General features: G+C 29.5%; 1 protein-coding gene across 4 annotated transcripts; it reads right to left on the bottom strand.

Moving 5' to 3' along the window:
• Nucleotides 1-6,404: 6,404 nt before the first annotated feature.
• arm (armadillo) lies at nucleotides 6,405-22,667 on the bottom strand. Of its 4 annotated transcripts, XR_913071.1 has the most exons (12): nucleotides 21,032-21,360; nucleotides 16,825-16,870; nucleotides 16,236-16,472; nucleotides 15,646-16,078; nucleotides 14,862-15,223; nucleotides 13,980-14,248; nucleotides 12,217-12,558; nucleotides 11,559-11,732; nucleotides 10,765-11,067; nucleotides 8,818-8,914; nucleotides 7,767-7,831; nucleotides 6,842-6,918 (listed from the first exon to the last, which is right to left on the bottom strand). XR_913071.1 is itself a non-coding variant. In XM_011506523.1 (11 exons), the coding sequence occupies exons 2-11, from the start codon at nucleotides 16,844-16,846 to the stop codon at nucleotides 6,734-6,736; spliced, it is 2,424 nt and encodes an 807-aa protein (XP_011504825.1). In that variant the 5' UTR covers nucleotides 16,847-16,870; nucleotides 22,311-22,667; the 3' UTR covers nucleotides 6,405-6,733. The 4 variants fall into 4 exon arrangements, 3 of the variants coding, with proteins under 3 accessions (XP_011504825.1, XP_011504823.1, XP_011504826.1); XM_011506523.1 differs by lacking the exons at nucleotides 7,767-7,831; nucleotides 21,032-21,360 and adding an exon at nucleotides 22,311-22,667 and having other exon boundaries at nucleotides 6,405-6,918; XM_011506521.1 differs by lacking the exon at nucleotides 7,767-7,831 and having other exon boundaries at nucleotides 6,405-6,918; nucleotides 21,032-21,358.
• Nucleotides 22,668-22,686: the final 19 nt, after the last annotated feature.

Genomic DNA, 22,686 nt, shown 5'->3' on the forward strand with positions numbered 1-22,686 from the left:
AAATGTGACTGTACTGTGAAGATTAATTACAACGTATTAACAAGTATTTTTAATTTTACATATAACCATATCAATTGCAATATTACTTTATCATTCTTGTATTATACACACATATGCCATTGTCTATAATTTATTAAAGTATAATCTTCATTTTTACTCTACATGACTTTAATCCTGTAATATTTAGGAAGAGTTATTTTGGATAATCTCTTTTCCAATTTGATTAATTATTAAATCCTACGATGTATTAAACTTTTTTATTTTTTAATACACCTTTTGACAGCACTATAGTTGAATATTAGCGACTAATGCTTAAATAATTATTTCTGTTTTTATAATTTTTAGATCTAGATATATGTTTAGAACTGTAATTTAAACATCTCACAAAGGCTAATATTAACATTTATGATTTCTATAAATCTCACTACGATGGAAATCAATCTAAGTAATAATTTCAATAATAATTTTAAAAATCTAATTAGTAATTTATGAATAATAAAGCAATAAATATCGATGTTTGAAAATTAAATTTGTATTTAATGCTCGGCTACGATTGAATTAAAAAGATTTAATTAATGCATAACGCGGGGAAAAGTTATCTTAATTTGTAAATCATTTTAGAATTTAAAAAATTTATTAAATTTGATGTATGTTTGTACATTTATAGATCTAAAAGTATTTCATGCTTTAATTGATTAAACTGCTTTTCAATAATTCATCCAATAGTTTATCATTAATTTGATTCCAATAGCGAATCCAACTTAAAATTATTTTATCGTTTTAAAATCGTTTTAATTGTGATTAAATAACATCTTTGAAACTATAATAATTATTATTAATAATTATAATAAATATAATACATAGTGCCGGAAAAATGAAATAAATAATGGCGATATAAACTCACATTTATATGTTAAACGAATCGTAGTGTATAATTTTTGAAAATTAGAGATTAATATATAGAGATAATACTACGCACACTACAACTTAATTGTACAATTATACGAAATGTCAAAAATACATTATTGAATTGAACAACATTGCTAAATAGCTTCGTTCGCTATTAAAATCAATTTAGTAATCATAGCCAATAAACCATGAAAGAGAATCTCTATTTTTTAATACAAGTAAATCCGGCATACTGAAATAAAGGAAAAGAATTTGTAAATAAGTTGCCATTTCAACTTGTCTAGAAATACTAAGGGAGCTTTCGCATAGCATTTTTTAAATAGCAAAACAGATGCCGAATAATTGAAAAATCATTCTAAAAGGAGATGTGTAATCTGCAGTACTTCCAATTAAAGAAACTCAGAATCGAGGCCATCAACTCAAAATGCAGAGATTCTTGACTTCACATATTTTCACACCACTGATTTCTTAGATAAACTATTGGCAATTCTGTCGTAGTCCCTAATTTACAAGCTTTAAAGTGAAATATTCACATATTCGGATAGTAAAATCGATGAAAATGTTCAAATGTGACGAATTATATAAATTCCAACAATGGATTCATAAAATACATAATAAGATTAATTAAAATATTTAAACGTAAAGAAGGCTCGCTACAGCTTAAATAAATTAGTCGCTCAAGACTTTTAAGATACAACATTATGCCCTTAATTTTTTTCCAAATCATATTATGGCTTGTGCAACTTAACCGAGGCTAAACTTCGTATCTTTGAGACCAGCATTACAAAATGTACGCGTTGCATCCTTAAATCTCGCTATCGTAAACAGCACTGGCAAATATAAAAATGAAACTCAACGATACAATTGAAAGATCTTGAGAGAAGATCGTTTTCTCTGCATTGTGTTTGATAATATTTATGAATTACGCACTCCGCCAATGTCTAATAATTGAATATAACTGATAGAAATACTTGCATAAAACAAAACATAAAAGAAAAAAGGAAGTGGATGAGAGAGAGAGAGAGAGAGAGAGAGAGAGAGAGTGAGAGGTTGGGGGATGAGGTGGATGATGTGGATGAGGAGGTGGGGTTAGAGGGAGATAAATAGATAGACGGAGATGTTAAGTATAGACTAAGCAGCAGGTGTTCGGACTCTCGATTATTGCAACACTATGCAGAGCTGCATGTATACTTGAACCCGGCGTTTGTGGAATCTCAACTTTCATTTTCTGCATCGCGTAAGGATGGCGTTCATTCTATATCACGTCCGACAAACAGATGCATGTGCGTACGTGTATGCGTTATTGCAAGAGACATTTCAGGGGCAGACGCGAGTCGATGCGATTATCCCCATTTCAGGCGAGTAGTCTGCACTCGTCCAAGTAATCCTTCGAGCGCAAAATTACTATTTTTGCTCCTAAATCACTCACTTATTTACTACATTGATTTATTGTCGTAATGGAAGTTTGTTAATTTTTTTTTTTTTTTTTTTTTTTTTTTTTTTTTATATAAAACGTGTTTTTCTTTCCTGAATCGTCGCAATGTTATTGTTTTTTTTTTTTTTTTTTTTTATCGTGTCGTGTAGACGCCATTAATGAAATACATTGCGTGATTTAAATCGAATTTGGGCATCCGTTGGTTTTCTTTTAACTGGCTTTTAACGATAATTTAATCATTTAAAACAAGAGACTCCGTGTATATAACAACTTCATACCTTTGAAAAATCGACCTTAATTTTTAATTTATTCATATCATATCAGGTATTGATTCATATCATTGTGCTTTTGTTTTGTTTTCGTTTCTTTTTTTTATTAATATTACTACTTTATGCTTAAAATAAATGTAAGTATTGGTGAAGTTATAAAGGGAACGATACAAACGATGCCTAATTTATGTAACTTTCTACTTTTTGCTTTGCTATTCGAACTATTTATCTCGAGCTGATGATGTATGTGCAGTAAAAGAAAAATTAACGGTATACGATATAATCAGTAGCCTCAAAATTATACTTGACTATTCATATCTGACCGATCATTATATAAGATTTCATACCAATAATTTAATGACTTTATAAATTATATTAGAAAGTATCAAAAACCATATAACAAAAACCATTTTGATGTACAATGAAAACTAAAAAATTCGTCTAATGATTTTATCGCTTTATAACATCTATTTATAAACTATATATTTAACGCTGATATATTCATGCGTTGATTATAACATAATTAAATTACAGACTTGTACCGTTATATTATTATTTCGATATAAGGAACTTGTTTCCTTATTTGTTATATATTTCCTTATTTGTTATATACCTTTATTTGTTATATTTTTATCATACTTTCATATACTAACTATTAACTTTTAAAATTACTACAAAATACTAATTTATTACTCAGAAACCTTCATGAAGCATTATTTTCAAATTATTTAAAATATCGATCTATCTTAAGAATCATATTCTTATAGCATAAATAGATCCTTATTCTGTATTGATAATTCTATAATTGATATAAAAAAATTATACTTTATTCACTAAGATTCTTTCAAAAATGAAAATTTTGCTACTTTTAAAATTGTTTTTTTTCTGCGTTTTTTTTTTTTTTTAAATAAAAATACTAATTGCTTAAATTATTATAAATTATTGAAGGAAGATTGACTGCTAATAATTAATAGTTAATTAGCAATGATAATTATTAAGAAAAATATCAATGTTTATCAAGTACGTTTAAATTTTTAATACTAACATATACACTAATACATTATTTACAAAAATTTTCAACAACAGTTAGATAATGTAAATTAAATTATGAAAATAGAAAAATTATCATTTAAACTACTTTATCATAAAAATTATTTTTTTAAGATAATTTTTCCATTATAAATACATCCAACCAACATAAACAACAATAACGTATAAAACTTTTTATTTTTTATTTTTATATTAATTTTTATCCAAATACAATATTTTAAGCTTCCACCAAGTAAATATATTTAATTGCATATATAATTTTTCAAACAAAATAGTACAGGATTATTTATGGCATTTTAATTTTTGCAATAATTGAATAATTAGAGTAATGTGTCAATAAAAAAGAAGAAATTATATTTTTTAATTGACGTTTAAATAAAGATAAATATGTCATTACATCTGCAGACGTAACGATTTCACATTGGTGTCGTTACATGATTCATTAGACGACTGTCATATTATTACATGACTTGCTTTAAGTAGAAAATAATTTTTAATATTTCTGAAACCATTCGCTGCTTTAACACAAGCATTTTGTATGCCCTGCCTTTACTTTAATTAATAATAATTAATATTATTAATATATATATATATATATATATATATATACACATATATTTCGATGTAATTGTAAAGAATTTTAATTCGCAAATATTTACATATAGAATTATATGTAAAGTAAATGAATTTATCTATTATTACTATACTATTACTATCAACACACGGAGGTATAAAAAAATTGTTGCATATAAATTTCGTGTATATGAAGCTATGATATATACAATGGATACAAAGAAAAGAGGAAAATATTGAAGAAATTAGAATATCAAATCTCTTCAGCAATATTTCATAAATTGTCAATGTACACTACGTATTGATAATACAACAATCTTTATAATAAACTACTTAAGATTTAAATATATTAAATCATATTTATGCAATAAACAAGAATTTCTCATAGTATATAAAAAAAAAAAAAAAAAAAAAAATTATTGTTCAGTTATATTTACCTAAATATTTAGTAATTTTATTATGCTTTTCAATAAAATCGATACATAGTAGGGGAAAGTATGTTGATTTTGTATCTGTAAAAATATGCAAATACATTGCAAAACTATATAATCAAAAACGAAAACTATTATGTATTTTTGAATATAAATATTATATGTATAAATTATGAATTTTTTATTATATTATTTTGAATTTGAAATAATGAATTTTCTAATATATTTGATTTTATTATAAAACTAAATTAAGAAGTTTTTCTCGAGAATTGAATTATTTTTCCTTGCTCTTGAATATGAATTACACATAGTAAATGGTTATGCGTCAAATTTTCAGAAAAAAAAATAATAGAAAAATCATAACGAGGATGTATACGAGGATATAAAAAGAAAAACAAAAGTCTTACGACCATTTATGTTTTATTTGCAGATTGTACCTAAAATTCTAAAATACAAATACAATATTGTATATTCGCAGTATGTGTTATTAATATTCTGTCTTATGAAAAACGACGTATTGAAATGTACAACAATGTTACAATAGTTTTGTTGTATTTTTTTATTTTTAATTTTTCATCTTGTACATTTCATATTAAATTTATTCCAGTAATTCATTTAGTCGTCATAATTGTATTTTACTATGGACAATTAAACAATACATTCGTATTTATATCTGATAGTGAAACATTTTATTTAAGCATAATGTGAAATAATTTTGTTTCTTATTCATTAAATGTAATTACGTTTGTGTCTGTATATGCTTGATTTTTTTTCCAAGTGTATAAAGATGTGTATAAAGACAAGCGGATCGATAGTAAATACTTAATCATTAGATTAATAAGGTGTAAATACTCTCTCCTTATGGCTTACTTACAATAAAAATGAATAGTTCTAGTAATATATAAGTATATAGTTTGATGTATTTTTTTTTTTTTTTTACTACAATGACATGCAGCTTTTTCAAACTCCCCTAATTAAAAAAAATTGCGGTTTCTTGTTACAATTTTTCCTATTAACAACGATTTCCAAGGTTTTTCTTTTTATTTTTTATTACATTAATCAAGTTCTAAGCATTGCTTTTAAAGTTCTATAAATTTTTATGTAACTTTAGTAATCGTCGTTTAAATGAGAGTTTGAAACAACTTTGTACAAAGGTGTAAATTTCTTAAGATAGTCCTTTCATAAAATCAAATATTACGGGAATATTGTTTTATTTGTTTTACACTATTTAGTATACATAATAAGATGCAAGTTTCTATATTCTCTTTTTATTAGAAAATTTTTTAAAAGTAAATCACCAACTATAAAAAGAATAAAAAATAACTTTAAAATTGCATAATTATCACGAGTTCTTGCAGGAGTCGCAAGTTAAATGCCTTAAAGTCAATATAATATTTTTACACTAAGATTATATAACATCAAAGAAAAAAGTTGAATAAACTTCAGTTTTGGGATTCGATGATTCTTATTATTTTTTTATTTAAACGAACATTGTAAATACTTCAACGATACTTTTTGTTTTCATTCTGGCTTTGAAAGTTTATAAAAGAACTTTGTAAAAATGACTTAAACTGCGACCGATAAATTCTATTTTTATCTACTAATTACAATTATTAGAAACAAGTTGGTAAATACGTAATTGTCGAATCGATAACATGACAATTACAGTGAATAAAATACCTTTTAGTTATTTACTTTCATTAATTACGATCGTTCGGACGCAGTCGAATTAATTATATCATTTCTGCAAATGCCTCAACCACTGTAAAAGTATAAAATAACAAAAAGTGTCAGCCTTAAAGTACTTGACAATTTATCTCCATTACGAACTTTTATCATTAAGCCTAGTTATAATAATCATAGCGAACACTGTTCGTACTTAAATTTTCACGCCTGACATATTCCATTGAAGGAAGCAGCAAATTATAGCGATGAGAAAGCAGTAAGATTCCTAATTCAGCATACTGCTAAAATATTTGTTTTTACTTTTTTTTTTTTTGATAAATATGTTAAAAAATATAAATGTTTTCCTGTTTTGATGCTTTACTTGAACGAAAGGATAATTTCTAAAGGTCCGTGTCGTACCAAGCGGCCGCGACCGAACTATCCTGAGGTGGCGCAGGGAGCTCTTCCAAATGGTCGAAACTTAGATCACCTTCGTGTGCCACGTCCATGGTGTCCATCGCTCCATACGTCGAACCACCACCTATTTCTAGTCCCTGCATGGAATCTACTGGTATCTGGTCATAACCTGAAAATTCATCAATGAGCATTCGTTAATATTATAGAAGAATTTCTGCTTCCTTTTACGTTTACTACACTTCTGCAACGTATAAGAATACAAAATATAAATACACAATACAAAGTAACGTTCTTTTTCTTCGTCAACTTTGAAAATTCATTCAAACATCGACTAATTATAGAATTTTTCTCCTTAATCCAGAATAATTTACCAAACTGATCAATCTCGGATTCTTTAAATATATATACTATTTATGTATAGCTGATTATATTGAAAAATACTATGGAGTAGCACGATACTCTTCGGTTTCCAAAATGTACATCTAATAATAAGTATCTAACAGTAAGTCACATACATAAACAGTATTATATTAAAATTTTAATATATAAATTAAAAGAATTAATAAAAAGAAAAAAGTATAAAGACAAGTAAAACTCCTATGTAAATTTAAAAGAAAAATTCTGTAATTCTACATACTTCTATAATTTGTTCATCTTTCATTTACCCATACACGCGCGCGCGGGCGCGCATACACACACACACACACAGACGCACACCCACACACATATATAATCATAATTTTTATCTTTTCTCTTTTTTTATGAGAGCATGCCGAAATACTTTTGTTCAGCAAATAAAATTCAATGAATAAAACTATTAAAACATAAAATAATAAAAATAATATTTATAAAAACAACGACACTTGCGTAAAATACTTGTGATCATTCGTCATGCGAGTTGTGTATAACAAATATTACAATAGGTTATCACAATGCAACATCGAAATACGTACAACATCAATATTAAGCAGATAAATAAAAGTTTTTTTTAAGGATAAATCTGAGGAGTTTTTTCACCTATGATCTTATACTGCAAGATATTGTCGATTGCCTGTTACTTATAGTTTAGTCCATGGGTTACGCTGTTAAAATAATAAAGCGATTTAAATTCCTTGATAGATTTTTATTTTTGACTGTAACGAGCCACTAATTAAATTAATTTAACGTTTTGTAGCGTTATTTTATAAAAAAAAAAAAAAAAAAAACTTCACGAGCAAATATAATGATGCGATGGGCAAATTCAATGTTTTCATAACCATTTGTTAATTTTAAGATGTTTTGTAATTCAATCTAATACTATCATCCTATGAATTTATGAATAAAATATAACTAAAAAATAAGAATATCTAACAATACCGAAGATTCTATATTTTAATTATAACAATTTTTCCTTTTTATCCTTTAAAAAATCAGACTTACTGTTAGGAAATATAAAAAAGTAATTGGAATGAGATCATACTGTTACAATTACGATGTTTTAAAAGTATATATTCCCATACTTTACTTCCATTCATTTTTTAAACTTAAGAGACGAAAAAAAATGTATTTAATAATTACAATAGATTTAAAAAATTCTCATATTATATAAAATTTACAAAATAAACATTCCATTCGTTTAGAAATGTTTTTTATCTATTTAAATTTCTTTATTTTGAGATAAATATAATATTATAAAATGAAAATGGAAATTTATAAGTCATTATAAATTGCTTGATATGATTATATTTAAAATGTTATTTCCGAATCTGTAAAAAATATCACAAAATAAATATTTAATCAAATAATTTTCAAATAAAAACTATTCAGCACATTTCCTTTGTAAATGGAGTGACAGATTTAATAACTTTAATTATTAATTTATATATATATATATATATATATATATATATATATATATATATATATATAAATACAAGAAAAATGAATAGAACATGAATAAAACATAAAGTTCAAATACTTTTCGATTACTTAGCCTAAACGCAATACATCATGAAATTTATGATGAATTAACGAGTAATAAAAATTATATATAACTTAAAAGTGAAAAGAAATTGATGATATAATTTACCTTGGGGCTGGTATATACGGCCTCCGTGGCTGCTATGTATACTAGGAGGTCCTTGTCCATACATACCGTCATAAGTCTGATCAGCACCGAGCATGTCCTGAGGATTGTATGAGAGGTCATCACAAAAATTTAAAATGAAATAAAAAGTGGGCAGGCTAAATGAATGATTGCCATACGCTTCAGATGATCTTCCATATACAGCTTATGGGTCATTTTCCCTTATAATTATGATATTATTTTATAATAAACATAGTTTTCTATTCCACTTTGTTAAAATTGAATTTTAATTTAACTTTCAATTCTAGACAAATTTAAAAAGAATAGCATTATTTGTCCTTATTCATATGTTGTTTGAAAATATATATTCTTTAAATATCATGGTATATCATAGTTGTTATTTATTTGATTACAAATTGCATTGCAAGTTTGTGTTAACATGCTCGCGTAAATTTAGATGTAAATTAATTGTTATTTGTCATAAAAAATAAAAAAATAATCGTCGTGCCGTTTTGTTCGTAGATTAGGAAAACTATGTTATTCTGAAGTAAATATGTCGTTTTTAAAAGAACAATTTATACATTACATCAATAAATAATATATTCAAGTACTACAAACGTTTGTTAACATCAATATTGATACCTGATTTGTCTGGCAAGACATAAATAGGTCAAAGTCAAGAGCATTCCCATGCAAGTTATTTATTGCATCAATGTTATTATGCTGCATTGTAAATATTAACTATATTTTTCTAATTAAGCTAGCTTACGTAATTATTTTCCTTTTCATATGATGCTAAATTATAATTATACATACTGGAATTTTAGCACGATTTCATCAACATTGATTAACATATTGCTAAACATTAAAATTATAGTGGTAAGCAAATAAATTCTGACATTTGAACATCATGCTGTTCTTATAATGAGTATAAAATTAATTAAAAAAATATTCAAAAATAATTTAGTAATAATTGTAAAAGATATTCTAAAAGAAATCTTTCTTTCTTTTTTCTTTTTTTTATCAAAATACTAGTTTACATTTCTGTCTTCTTTTTTATATTTCAAAATATTTGACGATATTGAAAATCATATTTTTTATTACAAAAATTTTCCATTTGAATGAAATAAACAAGACTATAACGATTTATTTTTTACAATATTCATTGCAATGTCATATAATTTCATATATAAATTCCTTAATTAGCCAAGATCTATAATTGAAAGACAAATCGGTTTAATTAGAATTTTCAGTTTGATCAACTACTTGCATTTCTAAAGTCTCTGGATCTCAATTATTTAATTTGCAATTACTTTTCGCGATAATTAAAGAAACGATTTATTCTTTGTACACTAACTTAAACTAACCTTTGTTCAGATTTAAAATTTGTTATTCATTTTGCAAAATCTCCAAAAATTTTTTTCATTATTTAACTTGTTTGACAAGTTCAACAATATATTTCACATCGATAAAAATATTTACATAATTAGTTAAATTTGGTATTATACAAAAAAAAAATATTAATAAAAGTACGCATTGCATAATATAAAAGAATATATACTAATAAACATTAATAATAGCCTTTTACGAAGTATTTATTTTACCTTGCAAGCACTCTAAAAACTTATATTACAATACAATAATATCATATCCTTATTACAATATATAATATACTATAATATAATCCTATTATATTAATAATTCTATTATCAAAACTAATAGATTTAATCAAATTTATAAATACTAATACATATGAATTAAAAATTTTCAAAGTAAATGATTTGCCATGAACAATAAATATTTAAATTAAAGCATAATGAAATCATTCCAAATATCTTAATTTATAGTTTGGAAGGCTTCGCGGCATTGACCAACATTTTCGTAAGACTGTTTTGCTTATGACATATCAAATCTTATCTAAATTCAATAGACTCGCGCATCTCGAGATACCTGTAGATCCGGACCCATGCCGAAATCGGTGTTATTCCAAAGGTTGGTATCTTCACGCAACAGTGAATTCGTCAGCTCGACAGAGAGCCGCTTCTTGTAGTCCTGGGGCTTATCCTCGCTCATGCGGAAGAGGACCGCTGCGGCATAAGTGGCCACACCTTCGTTACGCGAATGCAACAGATCAGTGAGCGGAGCCGTCGCCCCGTCTTGTTCGATCATCTCCGCGCCTTCCTTGTCTGCAGCAAGCTCACAGAGCACACCAGCAGCCACGCGCTGAATGTTCTCGATCTCATTGTACAATAGCTGTAAGAAACAGGGATCAAGGATTAAATGTATGTTTTTTTTCGTAGTTGTAGGCTGTGAGAAATAGAGATTTATTTTAAAATATATCATTACACATGTATGAATAAAGTTACGATAGCCACAAAAAAAATTATCGCATGTGTAGTTAAATTTAGATTTTGTTTTTCAAGCGACAAAAGTGAAAGTAATATAATTATTTAATCTATTGTAAGCATTCATTGATATTTCTTATTAAAATGTAAACTATTAAGCATTAATAATTAATTATAAACTAATAACAAACTGTATAATAATAATAATAATAATAATAATAATAATAATAATAATAATAATAGTACATTTATAAAATTATACATTTATATAATAATACGTTTATATTAGATGTACAATTACGTATTCACGTATTTTGGTTAAATATTACAGATTTTTTTTAATTTTCGTTTATGTGCGCGCGCACGCGAGTGTTTATGCACAAAAATTTAAGTCCTTACCTGAACGAAAGTTGTAATAACATTTTGTGATCGAATGATAGTTCTATTATGAGATTCTCTAGCAAGAATATGAAGTGCACCAACAGTGCCTTCAACAATTTCTTCCATACGTACACCATCTGCGTATGCTCCTGGAGCCGCTTGACTTCCAGCGTTAGCCACTGAAGAACGTTGCTAAAAAAAATCGTATACAAATGAAGATATGTACAAATTATGTAAATTGATTTTCCTCTAAGATTTTAATTACTACAAAATAAATATAATTGCCTAATTCTTATATTCAACTAACGTCCTGTGATAGCAAAGTATTGGTTTTTATTTTATTTCAATTTTACTAACATCTACACATACTGGGTGAAAAAACTTGAAAGAAGTATTTGTTTCGATTGTATAAATTCTATTTAGAATTTCAAATATTCCAATGGTTTTATAATATTTAACAAAATCATACGAATTTTTTTGAGTGTGCGCTACACAAATTACTATCATATAGCCAAACAGTTATTTTATATTGTATTTATAACATTAATTATGTTCTTTTTATTATTATTTATTTTTAGAATTTTTTAAGTTTATAACTATATCATATGATAATATATCTCTATCTAAATATGTGTATATATATATGTATGTATGTATATTATGTATATGTATATACCCTTTCTGTGTCAAGATAAGCTCGTGTTAAAAGTCGCACTAAATGATGAATAGCACCATGTTCCCGTAACGGAGCGTAGTTTGCTGGGCACAAGGCAAGGTTCCTAATGAGGCCTATGACAGCTTTAACAAGGGGCCAACGGGAAGGTGGCTGGAGCAGCTTCACAATCACTTGGATTCCGTAATTTATACGCACTGAATTTTGTGCCATTTCCGCTTCGACGTGCCGCGACGTCAGGTGACGTAAAGCACAAACTGCCGGCTCTGTTATCTCTTCGCGATCACCAGCATTTACAATTGTGCGCACCAGCGCGTCAACACCTCCAACTTGGCAAACAGTCACCTAGAAATTCCAATGTCATTATCAAGTGAAACTTTCTTTTTTAATCTAATTATGTTTAAAATGAACTATTATGAATTTTTCAAAATTGTCCTAAATATAAAACACTGACATAAAAAAATTAATAATAACAATAATAATAATAATAATAATAATAATAATCATAAAACAAAAAAAACAAAGTAAAAATAAAATAAAGATTAAATTTTTTAATTATTGTGCCGTTAAAAGGGCATGGCATTGTCGAAAATGGTCACGATTTTTGACTACATTGATTAATTTAGATCTAACATCATCGAATCTAAGGTGCTTATACTCTTATTATAAAACGATCCTTTAGCAATTAACTTACAATTATATTTGATTTATAAAACAATTACTGTTTTAAATGAAATTCAAGGCGGTTATAGGTAGTAAATTAAAGCGAATTGGTATAGTTTTTTTTATAACGAGTTATATTTAATATTTTAAATAATCGAAAAGCATATTCATATCGATTGACACGCAAATACAAATAACACTTATTCTTATTATTGAAAAAATAAAAATATCGTGCATTAAAATATGTACAATATGACACGATGTACTTATGTTTAATTAAATTTGCAAAAATAATTGTTACACTGAATGAATATGAGTTAGAGGCGTATTATTTCCGTATTATATGTATTTGTAAATTGACCACAACTAGTTGTTCGATCATCAATCGAAAGGATTACTTTAAATGAAAACGGGCGAAAAATGTGTTAATGATTCCATTTTTATTGAACTGTCGGTGAAGTATACATTCATAGTGTATACGCATGTTAAGCATATAAGACGGCCATAATTTATTACGAAAATTGTGAAATCATCTGGAATTTAACAGCGCATACTACATCATATATATTTTAACGTTATAAGAAATATATTAAACGTATGAGATATTTATATTAGATGAAGAGAAAATATTGTGTTGACATCTACTTATACCAATGTTAAATATCATTTTGCGCTAAGAAAATTACTATTATTGATATCAATTTAACTTCATATCAGCAACAGGTGAATTCACGCATCTTGACTGCCTAAAATGCAAATTAGACCTTAATCTAATCATCATTTTTTGTTCTTCAACTAATATGGGGAACTAACGTGTTATTTCTTTAAATCTTTCCGTTATCTCGAACCGAAACCATTAAAGGTATAATACTCGATCTGTTAAGTTGTCGTTTAAACACAACAGTATAAACTTTTATCGAATCCTCTCTCACCAATGGCATGTTTATCTTCCCTCATTTGTACAGAGATTTATTTATAACTTAAATAACTCGATTATCCATAATAAAATTGGGGGAAAGTTTTTTTATTAATTGACCGAGGCATCAAATATTATTAAGTCATAAATAGCAGGTAATTTTACCAAATGCATATTGTTTACTTACCTTGTTACGCTGATTATTGCAGGTCAAATTTGAGAGGATTCCAGCAGCGCACGTAACAACATTAACGTCGGTCGAGGCAAGTACTTGCACAAGGCTTTGAAGTAAACCTTCGAGTCCATCAACCTTTGTACCAGCGTCAGATAGATTTCTGAGTGTCCAGAGACAATTTTGTACGAGTCTCTGACTTGCATTACCGAGATGCATCGCCAATGCCTGCATACCACCGGCGTCAACGATCGAAGGTTTGTTACTCACGCATACTGACAGTACTAAAAATAATATTAATGGTTTATTATCGATACGTAAGTGTGCATTTAAATGAAAACGAGCATAAAAAAATATGGGCATATTTGTCATTTGAATTTATAACATTTTTATACGATATCGTGATATTGCCTTTTGAATTTTCATTTTAGTTATTTTCATATAAAAGAATTTTAAAACAAATTTTACGTGAAATATAATACAAACGATTTACTTATACTGCCATATATATATATATATATATATATATATATATATGTGTGTGTGTGTGTGTGTGTGTGTGTGTGTGTGTGTGTGTGTGTGTTAAAAAATGTTCGAAAACAATGGCACAATAGTATTTTTACTACGTACTGAAACTTAAAAAATAAATTAAAAAGTTTTTTTTTCCTATTTATTAATAGGCTAAGTATATTAAATTTTAATTTTGCCTGAATTTCAATATTATTTACTTCAATATTAATAATCATTAAGCATATAATTGCGAACAGGATAATGTGCTACTCAAAATTTAACTGGCACTTTTTACAATTATGAATTAAGGCTAACGGCCAGTCTAGTTTTTCTTCCTAATAACTATAAAAACGTAATTAAATTTTAATTGAAGGAACAACTATAAACCTTTGAGTACTCTAGATGTAGTCCACAGCAGCTTCTCATAGTCATAAGATCTCATGATGCGCACGAGCTCTGCCGGTCCTTGCGAGGCCAAAATGATCAATTTGCTCTCCTGATTCCCGTATGCGAGAATCTGTAGGCAATCAGTTACTATGGCCAAAAACTTTACATTGTTTCGCTGCAACAATATCACCATGCGCTGCAAACCCCCAGCTAAGCGCACCGCTGTCTTAGAGCCGTCCTGGTGCAGCAGCAAATTATGCAGTGTTGTAATCGCATAGAAGAGCACTGATTCGATGTTGGAGCTCAGAAGTTTTACAAGAGCGGGGATTCCACCGCTCTTGAATATTGCCAAGAGACCTTGTCTATCAAATTATCAAGAAATACGTTTTCAATGTTGGACGAACTTTTATGCGACTTTTTGATAATACGTCGACTGTACATGGAAAATATTAAAAATTTTAATCTAACAAGCATTCTATGTAGAGAAATATTATCTTTTATGAGTGTACATAAATTGTACAATGTTAATATTAAAATTCTTGAGTCGTTTTTTTCGAAACAAACTCCACGGTACTTCAAAAAATTAAATTTCTAATTAAGTATAATGGCTCATTACGTATGTAATTTTTATCAATAATCCAACTTACAAATTTAATATACGTTCTTACGTTTTTTTTTTTTTTTTTTTGGTTTTGGTTTTGGTTTTGAGAATCAAAAAGTTATTTATAATTAACAGTTATTCTTAATAGAACATTATTTATGGATTAAGTAAAGCGATTCTCACCGATGGTGCGACAAATTGTGCAAGGTGCCAACGGCAGCTTTGGTCGATTCGAGATCTTCACTGTTGGAAATTGCCCTGACCAATGCCAATACCATCTGGGCACTGTTCATGATTGCGTGCCGGGAAGCCTCCTTCTTCGAGAGCTGATGTACCATCATCGCTGCCTGGGACACGACCACCTGGTCCTCGTCGTTCAACAACTTAATTAACTCAGGTATGGCTCTTGTGGCCAGGTCAGCGTCATCCTGATAATTAATCAGGTTAACCACGGCATGTTTGAGCATTTGGCTAGGCTCGGAGAGACGCTGCACCGCCGTTGGCTGTGCTGGATCAAATTGAGTCGATGGGATCTCGATACCCTCCTCCAGGGTTTCCGGAAACATAGCAGCGCGCACACGCTGCGAGCGCGTATGGCTCAGCTGCTGATTCATCTCTATAGATTGAAAGTAAAATTTATAAATTTGGAGAAAATTGAATTTGAGAATTTTCAATATTGAAAATTACTATACACTTAATATTTACATTTATATATTATTTCATTTAAATTATATATACAATTAATAATAAAAAATACAAATCCTTTGACGTACCATCAACCTGATCCTGCGTGAACCCTTGTGCGAAGCCTTGATCAAGATCGAACATGAGCTGATGGTCGCTTTCGATCTCCTCATCCTCTTTGCCAGAGAGCGAGGGAGCTTGAGTAGCTGCTCCAGAGTGGATTCCTGAATCACCCATGTAGGAATTTTGCTGCCACATGAGCGTCTGCTCCTTGGTCGAGCACATGGGCAGATCCGGTGGACCTTGTTGGTAGTTGCCGTGCGACACTAAAAGAAAAACGTTAAACATTTAGAAAGTATATGATAGATGTAAAAAAGACTAAAATGAAAGAGCTTTCAGCTCCATAATTGATTATCAACAGTTTTATTGTTTTTATAACCAGATATTTTGCGTTAATTACTTAAAAAACGATTAAAGAATGTCCTCATAAAGGATTAACATTTTTCAGACTTAAGTAATATTCGTATGAGAGGAAGACATTCGATTCGTCTTCGGTAAAGTCGCGAACATAAATTCTAAGCTGATTTTCTTAATTAGCTATTTTTATTCAAATAATATTTTTAAATAAAAATTTCTATATAATCTAAGTATTACGACAAAAAAAAAAATGGTACTTACTTGGCCTGGATTGATAGCTCATGTCTTCGTCGTGACTTAACAGCACCTAAAAACAATGCAATAACTAAATAAAAAAGACGAAATTATTGAGAATCAAGTATTACAAATACAATGACTAATGAATGATAATATTTCACTTTAATGCCCAAATACTGAATTGGAATGTTTTCTTAAAGTTCTCGTGTTCTAATTTCTTTTACTTCTAATTTCAATTATATTTGCAATCATTCAAATAAACTGTTATTTATGAACAGAATAAAACAAAACAAAACAAAAATTGTCTATTTAATATTTTTTGCGTATTAAAATTTACGCGATTATAATAAACAATACAGTTAACAGTAAAGACTTTATGTACAAAACAAAGTAAAATATGAGCTAATAGTGCATGTGTTTTATTACTATTTGTTTATAAAATTGTAATTAAAAAAAATTATGTATTAGAATAGAGACAATTCTAGCAAAACTAAATTCAATATTGAATGGGATTTATTATAGGAATGCCTCAAGCATGCTTTCAACACAATATTATACAAATATTATATTATCTATAGAAAAATTGTTTGGGATGAATAACTTTAATGTATTTGAAAGTGCTTTTACTAAAATAAGTATTGAATATATTAATTTAACTTTTACTTTTTTTTTTTTTTTTTTTTTTTTTTTTTTTTTTCTACATTTATACCTAAATAGTTTATGTATAAATATAGATTTATTTAGATAAAGGTATAGACATATTTGTTTTCCATTCATTTGCACACCGTAATATTAATGGATAAACTATCTAATTCATTAGATGCATTAAATGTTCCATCGAATTTGAAATTTTATACACCGAGTGCGCATATTGTTATTATAAACTTTATACTACAAAGTACGTGTTTTAGAATAGCAGTGTATGTGTACAAATTCCTCGAAGGCGCGTGACGCAAATGAAAGTACGACAAAGAATAACAACAAGCATTTATATGTAAATAAAAAATCCTAATGTGTACGTTCAAATTTCGAAAATGAAATTTATGAAATATATTGATAAATCGTGTAATTCTCAACTGATAAATTTATGTTAAACGCTACACCGAATTATTTATGTCAATAATTCGATACTTTCTATAAAATTCCTTAAATTTAATTTAAATTTAATCCTTAAATCATGTACATGCAATTTATAACTAATATTTATAAATTAAAGCCATAGAATGAATATAATGATATTAATATTAATGAAAAATATTCAAATAAAACGAATTGAATTTATTTTGGTTATATAAAACTTTTCTATTTGTATACTAAATACAGGCACATCAAAATTAATATTAAATTTAATTTTTTTATAAAAAACGTATATATATATATATTAATTGTTATAATCTATGTTATGGAAATTATTCAAACAACTTATGCTAAGGTTTTAATTGGCATTTCTTTATGTTCTAGCATTTCAAGCTTCGATAACGTAAGAAAGATATTGTTAGTTTACTAGTTTAAAATGAGCTTCAAATTATCTTTTTAATTTACCTACAATCAATGACAAACGCGTTATTTTTGATGAGCGAGATAAAGCAAAGTTTGTTATCTTGCATAATTTAATACTTCGTATAGAGGATTGTAGATGAATAATTATGAATTGAAAAATGATAATCGAAAGGATGATGATCATAATATGGTTTGATGGTTATTTGAAATACCATCCACCTATCGACTTTTATTCGTTTTGTTTATAGTTATAGCAAATGCAGCAATTGGGAGAAAAACTTGCCGTAAAATACCTTCGGCCACTCTACATAGGTCGAATTAATTTCCGATTAGAAAATGATAAAATCTCGTTTTTGCCGGCGCTAGAGATACGGCGCAACGCAATCTTGAAATATAACCGATTGGGAAGGCAGAGGAGAAAAATCTTCCCGTCGGCTTTGCAGGTAAAAAGCCACCAACAAAATGAAGGAAAGTAGCAGGTAACAGCGGGGGGTACATGGCGCGTCAAAGGGAAAACAAGGGGTCGCAACGCAATTGCGAAGGGGAAGTGGCGGCGGAGGTGGAGAAAAATGTCGAGGAGATGAATGGGAGTGGGGATTGAGGGATGGGAGAGGGAGGGGGCGTACCCTTGTCATCGACGCCGACATTTTTATGCACGAGTATGGGAGAAGGAAGGGAGCTTCCGCGAAGGCCCGCCGACGGAATTCCAAGCTGTCGAGGGAACGCCATTGTGTGTCCGCACTTTAAAAGGACTTTTAATTCTTCGGTTCGAAACTTCAAATGAGACTTTTCAGACCACCGCTGAGCTCTAATTCACTGAAATTCCAGAGGGCCACAACCTACTTTCCAACTGCATGTGTATAAAAATTCACCTGCTTGCTAAAGTTTTCATCACTCTTATAAATTCGCGGTTACACGAGATTTTTACGATTGCGTGATATTGTGGAATTTTTATGTGAAATTACTTGCTTAATGAGTTATTAGAATATTATATTCTTAATGACAAAGATGTATGCTAAACGTTAGTTTAGTGAAGTTACTAAATAGTGAAGCTAATCTAACTTATCGTGTCCTTCGTTATCATATAACTTGTATTGTTAGGATGTATATATTTGCAATTGGCGAAAATTTAAGTGCTAATTGTCGAGTGAGAATGGATTGTAGTCGACTATACTTTCCAAACATTATATTCCAATGTGAAAATACAATTGTACATCACGTTTTTTAGCTGCATTGTAGCTTCCACGTTAGCACAAAATCTATGTGTTTAAAATAGAGAAGAACGAATTTTACATTTCTTTAGGTTATTATTTAAAAATCTAAATTATCTTCATAAATTAATAATTTGATATTACACGATTTTTACAGTCTATTAATAGTGCATTGTGATAGGAATTAAAGCATAACAAAAAATATTATTATTATTATTATTATTATTATTATTATTATTATTATTATTATTATCACTCCATATAATAAAGAATAAGAATTACGGGAAGTGAATGTAATGTAAGAAAATTGAAAATTACATTATTACGTTTGCCAAAAGGCTTTAATACTTGGCCGTTTTCAAACATTTATATTGTATTAAGCACGTGATAAGTTGTCTTTAATTAACTTTCATTCATTAGCTATAATTATTAACATATCCTCTCCCAACTATCTTTAAATTTATGACTTTTGAGAGAACATTATTGAAATATTATTTTCATTTTCATAAAGAAATAATATATAAATAATTATTAAAGAATCCATTTGCGTTACTCAAATTCACTGTAAAGAAAAGTAATGTATGCGAGAGCATTGATCATTGGGGTTTCTACGTTTATTACCTTTTCCAATCAAAAATCTATAATGTAAAACGGTACATATCAAAAGTACGAACGAATGACCATAAAAAAAAAAAAAAAAAAAAAGAAAAGAAAGAAAAACAAAAAGAAAAAAATAGGTCAAAACTCAACCTCAATTTAGCTATATTATTTGAATATTTCGTAAAAAAAAAAAAAAAACTTAGAAATTCTTATTTCATATTATACGCAATTGAAAGTTGGTTATTTACAATTTATAAATCAAGATTTAAAAATGTCAATGATCATAAATTTCTATTAGAATACAATTTATTTTAATAAATGTTAATGGCTCGGTGCTTTTTAAAATGGTTATATATTAACGATTATACGATAACGAAAATATTGGTAAGGATTTCTTCAAATAATACTTATAAATGATGAAAATATAGAAATTTACATTAATGCGTTCGATTTAATTAATTTACGAGAGAACAACATATCATTATAAATGTTCGAAAATATTTACAACAGACAGTCAAACACGTCAGGACATCTTTAAACATTAAATTTCATTTCATTAACTTTGTATAACGAAAAATATTCACGCTTTATATTTTTTTTTCTTCTTTTTTTGTTTGTTAGTTAGTTTGTTTGTTTGTTTGTTTTTTTTTTTTTTTTTTTTTTTTTTGATGAATATGTAAACAAATTGACGGGGACGTCTGAAAAATCGATTTTAACTACACTTTGTGATATAATCGTCGGAAGCCTCGAGGAATATGGATTTGCAGCAAAATGGAAATATTCATCAGCACTGGTTAAAAGATGTGCGTTCAAACTTCAAACAAGTCGACGACATAACCGTACGTCGATTAGCACACACTTATACTTTCAAATAAGCACGGCAATTGTTTAAAATGAGGTATTATTAAAAGCTACTTTACCATTTGATATAGCAATTTCCTTTATCTTGTATGAACAATGTTCGCGCGATACGATGGTTAATTTATAACAATAAACGAATGTTGCTATGTGATGAGAAGTCAAGCTGACTATTCGTGTACCGATCACTGAGAATAATGAAAAACAGGAGCTCGATGAAGGAGTAGAGCAAAGCTTAGGCGAACGAGTACATCCATAAATACCATATCTCGCATTTACGAATTTCGTCGAGGATATCGATAAGACGGTCGTCGTCACTCGGTCGAAAGATTATAATCGCGGCAAGAGCGCGAGTAGACTGTTTGCCCGGTGTGGACGAGAAGGGCCCCAGACTCCGCCACCACTGCTCTTTGCCTGCGAAGAAGAAGGAAGAAGAAGAATAAGGCGTGGGCGGTTACAGGCTCTGGCAGCGGCGATGCGGCGCGCAACAAAGGGCTCGGAATGTAGAGAGCATAGACGCTCGCCTTGCGCGCTCTCTCTCTCTCTCTCTCTCTCTCTCTCTCTCTCTTTCTCCCTTCCTCTCACTCCCTCGCTCGCTCTCTCTCTCTCTCTCTCTCCCTCATCGCATTTCTCGCTCTCTCGGTTTCCTTTGCACTTGTAATCAATGACTCTGTCTATGAAAAAAAAAAATCGCAAATCCCAAGCCTCTCTTTCGTTTGCTCGAGCCGCGAGAAAGAAAAAGCCAACGCACATGTGTGAGTAAGCGCGCGAGCGTGGTATTCGCGTACATATGGAGTGTATGCGCTTTTGCGACGGCATCGTACGTAGGTACGTCGTACACCTATGGAGCCATACATACCAAATGTAAAAAGAAATAATAAAAAGAGGAATTTATAGGAGAGAGATAGAGAGAGAGAGAGAGAGAGAGAGAGAGAATTTATATGTGTCGGAGGGGGGGGGGGATAGTGGGGGCGAAGAATGTAAAAACCAAGACGCCGTGTCAAGCCAAATTTCTTTGACCCATTACGCGCTTATCGGTAAGATATACGTAGAGTAGACACACCCACGGCATGTTTCATAAAAAAAGAATGTACAGCCGCGTTTAAGCACGTCGACGGGGCATAAATAGGCGATGGAGGCGAGAAGGTACGCAGACTCCGAGATTTGTATCGCTTCCTTCTCTCTCGAGCGCATGGTACGTTAACACGAATGAGAGAGAGAGAGAGAGAGAGAGAGAGAGAGAGAGAATGTAACGGATACATAGGAAGATGCTGAAAGGCGAACAGGATCAGACGTTGGACGAAATGGAGGAGAGGCCGTATCACTTAGCTGTTGACTCACCGTTCGCTTCCTTCAGGGGCAGCAGTAACTTGGCAAGCAACGCCAGAGGATCGAGCCTTGAGTAGCGGCTCGTCTTCGACGCGCGTCTCCACGACTCCGCTCTCCCCCACTCTCACTTTGTCTCGCAGCTCGCGCGAGAATCCCAAAGATGACGGATAATATCTATTAAGAACGCGACGACGCGACCGAACCAACTACTGGGGAACCTCGATGCCTTGGCCGACCACAATTCGCGACTCGCTTCGTTATATGAGTGTGCAAATCACCCACACTTCGTAGCGCGGACACATTCACATGCGCACGCACGTAAATGCAGTAGAAGAGATTGCCGAGTATCTTTTACTCTCGCGCTCCTTCTTTCTTTCTTTCTCTCTCT

The sequence above is a fragment of the Ceratosolen solmsi genome, unplaced genomic scaffold (assembly GCF_000503995.2).
Source record: "Ceratosolen solmsi marchali unplaced genomic scaffold, CerSol_1.0 scaffold6, whole genome shotgun sequence".
Lineage (NCBI taxonomy): Eukaryota > Metazoa > Arthropoda > Insecta > Hymenoptera > Agaonidae > Ceratosolen > Ceratosolen solmsi.

Excerpts from the sequence above, each read along its gene's own strand:
- arm (XM_011506521.1), bottom strand. Across the intron at positions 16,079-16,235 it reads CACGCAGGATCAGGTTGATG|AGATGAATCAGCAGCTGAGC; the intron begins GTACGTCAAAGG and ends TTCAATCTATAG. Across the intron at positions 6,919-8,817 it reads CCGTATATACCAGCCCCAAG|GTTATGACCAGATACCAGTA; the intron begins GTAAATTATATC and ends ATGAATTTTCAG.